Source organism: Myotis lucifugus, unplaced genomic scaffold (genome assembly GCF_000147115.1).
Source record: "Myotis lucifugus unplaced genomic scaffold, Myoluc2.0 scaffold_276, whole genome shotgun sequence".
Taxonomy (NCBI): domain Eukaryota; kingdom Metazoa; phylum Chordata; class Mammalia; order Chiroptera; family Vespertilionidae; genus Myotis; species Myotis lucifugus.
Genome location: NW_005871324.1, coordinates 1,444,586 through 1,449,527, shown reverse-complemented (window position 1 = coordinate 1,449,527; position 4,942 = coordinate 1,444,586). Strand labels below are relative to the sequence as shown.

Genomic DNA, 4,942 nt, shown 5'->3' with positions numbered 1-4,942 from the left:
GCATGACACGGGGGCGGCGTCGCAACTCGTCCAATAAAACGTGCTCTAGCTGCACCAGGGGCTGCACCTGGGGATGGGACCTGCGATACTCCAGCCAGGAGCAGGGCCTAAGTCAGTAGGTCATTATCTTCTGCGGGCTCCCAGGCTGCGAGAGGGCACACCCCGGGCTGAGGGACTCCCCTTCCCCCAGCGAGGGCATAAATTGTCGTGCCCCGCGCCTCTGGTATATATATATATACATAACCACCCACACTCAGGCCGGGAAGCCCCAGAGCGCCCCTCAAAAGGAAGCAAGGGCGGTAACAGCCGCCTCCCGGGGGCGGAGCGCGCGCGGAGCCGCGGCCCCGGATACCACGACCCCGGCCCTACCTTTCTCCGCGCCGTTGGGCTGCCCGGGGGAGGCCACCGGGTTCCGCGAGCGCGCAAAGGCGGTCATGAGCGGCAGCGCGCCGGGCCGGTGGTTACGGGGCCTGTGGGAGGGAGGCGGGCGGTGGGTCGGGAGATGCCCCGTGCAGGCGCCCGGTGGCGCTCGCTGTCTCCTCGGGACACTCACCAGTCTTCGGGGTCGCAGTCTCGGAAGCCTTTGGCGAAAGGGTTGCTGGCGATCTTGAGCTGCGTGATCTGCGGGGAAGAGGGCGCGCACTGAGCCGGCGCCGGAGCCCTGCGCAGGGGGCTGTTGGACCTCCGCGAAGAATTGGGGAGTGTTGGGGAGCATTGAGAGGGGCTGCTCCGGGACGGGCTCCCCTCTCCGCGGACTGAACCGGCCCGCAGCCGCCCCTCCCCCACGGAGGTTGTGCCTCTCTCCTGCGGTGGGATGTCTGCGGAGCCTCCCTTCTTGGAAAGGAACCCCTTTGGGGACCCCAAGCGGTTGGGATGGAGACCCTATGCCCCTGGCTGAGATGGGAATGTGGTCACCTCCACCCCCACCGCGCAGTGGAGAAGAGCGAAGGGGCGCCCTAGGAATCTGGGTAAACCTCAGATCTGGCCCCTGATGGGGAGTTTCCGGAATGGTTTGGAAAACAAACTTTCAGGCCGCATTGACAGTTGCTGCTTGAAAGGTCAACCTGATAGGCGGCTGGGACGTCCTGCAGCCGAGGGGAGGGGGCGCTTGCTGCCCCCAAGGGCTGCATGCTGGTTTTGTTCCACTGGGGCCGTCATCTGCAGGTCCAAACCTTCAGTTCCCAGGCAGGGGCTGAAAATGTCACCCCACCCCAGAAGCGCTGAAGGTGGGGGTCCGCAGGCCTCGCTCACCCTGTGGTTCTGGTAGGCAGTGACGGCCGTGAAGCGCGTCTCCTCGAACACAAAGGTTTTGAAGTTCTCCTCGGCGTATTTCTCACTATCTTTGCGCGGGTCCACGTAGACCACATGGAAGCGGGGCTGGTATCTGTGCATGGAGTTGAGAATAATCTGGAAGACAAGGTGGCGAGGCAGGAGCTAGGAAATCGGCCAAGATCTTAACAGGCAGCAAACGTCCCAGGGAACTCGGGCAAAACCCTTATCTCCCCAAATGAGGCCTGGCCAGGGGGACCCAAGTGGACACTGTGACCGACTGGGGGCCACCAGGAAAGACGCTCCTCCGAGTGGCAAAAGGTCGAGGCTTGGATTCTCTTTCCTTATGTCCACACGAACTACTGCGACTCCCATCGCCAGCCGGGATTCCAAAAAGCCTCCTGCACCAACCCCCACACCCGGCACCATCCTTTCCAGTTAAAAATCGCCAAAAAAAGATGAGGAACCCTCTCCCAGGCCTGAGGTCCACCAGACCTTATGAGCTCCTGACCAGAAGGGCTGCTCTCTGCAGCCTGTCACTCATCCACACCCCAAGCTGCCCAAGCTCTGCCTCTGGTGTGCGGAGGGCCTGCAGGGGTGGGGACGCCGTGGTAGCCTGGGGAGGGGGATCGCTCACGTGGCCGTTGTCGTCCAGCAGGTTGTTGGTCAGTTTGAGCTTGTCGAAGGACACAATTTGCTTCATCCACTGTGCGCCCTTGGCAGGCGAGTCAGGGTGGTAGTGCACTCGGCCTGGAGTGGCAGGGTCTGCCTTCCCGGCCACCAGCCAGGAGGAGCTGTGGAAGGCGTACCTGGGACGGCACCAGAGCATGGGTCACGTCATGTGGGGGTGAACTGAGTGAACCCCGAAAGTGCCTCTGATGAGTCTCCCCATCGGTGAAGCTTTGGCTGCCACACAGGCTGGGAGCTTTTCCGAGGGGAATTGTAGAGAAAACAGAAAACTCCCTCCAGTCCCCAAACACAAGACAGCAGGAATCCGCACGGAGGAGGGAGGAGAGGAGGGAGGAGGGAGGCCGAGCTCCCGGTGCCACATTTCGCTGCACACGGGTCTGCCTGTTCTGGGCTTCCCTGCTGGCCTCCAGTGTTGCCTGCTCAGCGGGCGCCTGGATTTGGCCACGAAGGCTGCCTGGGGCACCAGGCAAACCACTTCTCTTTATTAATTGCTGTTAATTGTCCGGGCAGCTAAGGCCCGCCCTGCATAATCTCTCCCGGTCACCCCACCTTTCCTGCCCTGCTGGGGGGCGGGCAGCATTCCCTGAGGGTGGGGGAAGGGGACAAGGTGTTCACCTCCTGGGAGGAGACAGGAAGAAGGGGGGCTGTGTGCTGGGGTCTCCCCCGCATGGGCGCTGCCTTGGGCCTAAAGCTGGTGGGGAGGTAACCAGCCTGTGTGACCTCCTAAGGGGAGTTCTGGAGAGCCTCTGGGGGCAGGGTGTTTGCGAGTCTGGGGTCCGACAGGGTGGGAAGGGAACAGGACACAAAAGCGGGTGGGGAAGCTGGCACAGATGCCTGCGGCCACCGAGTTACCCATGTTGTGAGCTGTACCCAAGGCATCACCAGGCAGGGACCCGTGGCTTCCCAGGGCACCCTCCCGGGTCCTGCTGGGCGCTCACCGGTAGCGCTTGTCGTCCACGGGCACAAAGTCCATGAGGAGCATGTAGTCAGCCATGGGGTCCATGCCGAAGAGCTTCACTTGGAAGGTGGGGAACATGCGCCTGGGGACAGGACGGCAAGGAGGCAGGTCACCTTAGATGGAGAAGGGCAGGGTCGCTCCACCTTAACCAGCCGGGGACGGACTGCCTTCCTGTGACTGCTGTGTGTGGTCTGGGGGCCGGTCCCTCCATCTCATCTCCCCTCACTCAGCTGCTCTCACCCGACCAGGCCCCTGCCCAGCGAGGGCAAGAGGAGCCGCAGGGAACTCCCCTGCCCCCGTTTTTTAAAACACGAAAATGGCTAGCTCCACACTAGAGCTGAACCTCCACGCCCTAGCCTTGGCCAATCGCTTCTGTCACCCTTGCCTGTGTGGACCCAGCCTAGCAATTGCCGAGCTAGGCTCCGCTGGCGACACCCCAGCCGCGGGATCCAGTGCCAGCCCTCAACAGAGCCACCCAGCTCGATCTAAGCTCCCGGCTCCAACAAAGTGAAACCGGGTTATTCTGTGAGATTCTAAGGAGTCCTGGTTGCCCTTTCGAGTGCGCCCAGGCTGTCCCCAATCCCTCAGTAAGGCCCAGTGCTGGAGTCTCCCTACCTTCCTTGGGGACACCTACAAGTTCCCACTCCCCCAACTGCCACTATAACCCTAAGGCACAGCTACTCAGGGCAGACTTGGCTGGTGCCCTCATGGTCTCTAACTTTCCCTCCCCCGGGACTCCACCTTGATGACCAGATCAGGCTCTTGAGAGGGCATTATGCCACTCCAGCATGGGCCGCTGACTGTGGGCCGGCCCTGCCCGCGGGGCCCTGGAGCACAGCACAAGGCCTGGCCCCCAGCCCTTCCCAGGGCTTCCCCTCGCTCCCTGCAGGCGGTGGGCAGAAAACAGATGACACTGAGCTGGCCCTCCTGGACTGGCCTGCCACCACCACCACCCCACCTCTGCGGGCTGGAGGGTGAATGCTGACTCCTGGGGTGAAGCCTAGCTGGTGCCAAGACCCTTGCTGGGCTGGCCTGGACCAGGGGCTGGGGCACAGTCCTGGGGGAGAGGGGGAGCCCAGGACAGCAAGGAGAGCCTGGAGAAGACCCACTGAGCTGGAGCTGAGCGTGGGCCCCAGGCTTCCCAGGGAGGGCGGCCTCAGCAAGGAAACAGAAACCACCAGAAGGCTCTGCAAACAGGCCCTGAGCTCCCTTTGGCCAGGCGGACTCAGAGCTGGTGTCTCTGTGTGTACATTAGACACAGCCCGGCACTCGCCTTTGTCTGTTGGTCAAATCCGTTGCATCGAAAAACTTGTTCCCCTTCTTCTCTCTGGGCCCTTACAACAAATACAGGCCAATTGGAAGACGCCGGCCCCAGCGGCAGAGCAAGGCCCCACAATCACCCGGAATTTAGGCCTAAGACAACTGGGTAGCAATCTCCACGGAACAGAACACACTGCTTTAGAGTCTTAATTCCCCCCTAAAATGTTCCCGACAATTGCCCAGCTGCTCCTCTTTAGCCGGGATAGACTGAACTAAGGAACCAAAGACCGAGTTTCCTTTGAGGTGGGATCCACCGGGAGGCAGAGCCGGCTGGTGGCAAGGCCCCTCCATAGGCGGCTGCCTTCCCCCCAAGCTCGGTGAGCTCTGAGCCGGTCCGTTTCTGGCGGTGCCAGGTCCCTGGGGCTGCTGGTCGGGCGGCAGGTCCGCAGGTTTCTCTCCGCCGCCTTCCCGGCCTCCCAAGCAGTACCCTCCGGCCCGGCGCGCCAGGCGGCTGTCGCTAGAGCCGGGACTCGGAGAGCGAAGGAGCTGGCCCGCGCAGAGGGGGACCCGCAGGTGGCCAGGCCGCGCCCCCCACCCCGCTTCTCGGTCTCGCTCGCGTGGATCGGGCCAAAGCCCGCTGCCCGAGACCGGCGCCACGTGGGGAGGGTCGCAGCGCGGAGAGGGCGCCTGACCTGCCAGCCTTGGTGACGATCATCTCGGTGCCCAGATGATTGAACTCGCCCACATAGCCGTCATCTCAGGTTG

At 62.7% G+C, this 4,942-nt stretch overlaps 1 protein-coding gene across 1 annotated transcript in view; it reads right to left on the bottom strand.

Moving 5' to 3' along the window:
* Positions 1–280: 280 nt before the first annotated feature.
* The window catches only part of TBX1 (T-box 1), a 6,527-nt gene continuing 1,865 nt past the window's right edge, over positions 281–4,942 (bottom strand). The window contains exons 2-7 of the mRNA XM_014465041.2: positions 4,870–4,933; positions 2,898–2,999; positions 1,907–2,078; positions 1,252–1,407; positions 554–621; positions 281–470 (exon numbers count right to left, since the gene is read on the bottom strand). Of these exons, the coding sequence (XP_014320527.2) occupies positions 281–470; positions 554–621; positions 1,252–1,407; positions 1,907–2,078; positions 2,898–2,999; positions 4,870–4,933 (752 nt within the window). The remainder of the gene's footprint in view (positions 471–553; positions 622–1,251; positions 1,408–1,906; positions 2,079–2,897; positions 3,000–4,869; positions 4,934–4,942) is intronic.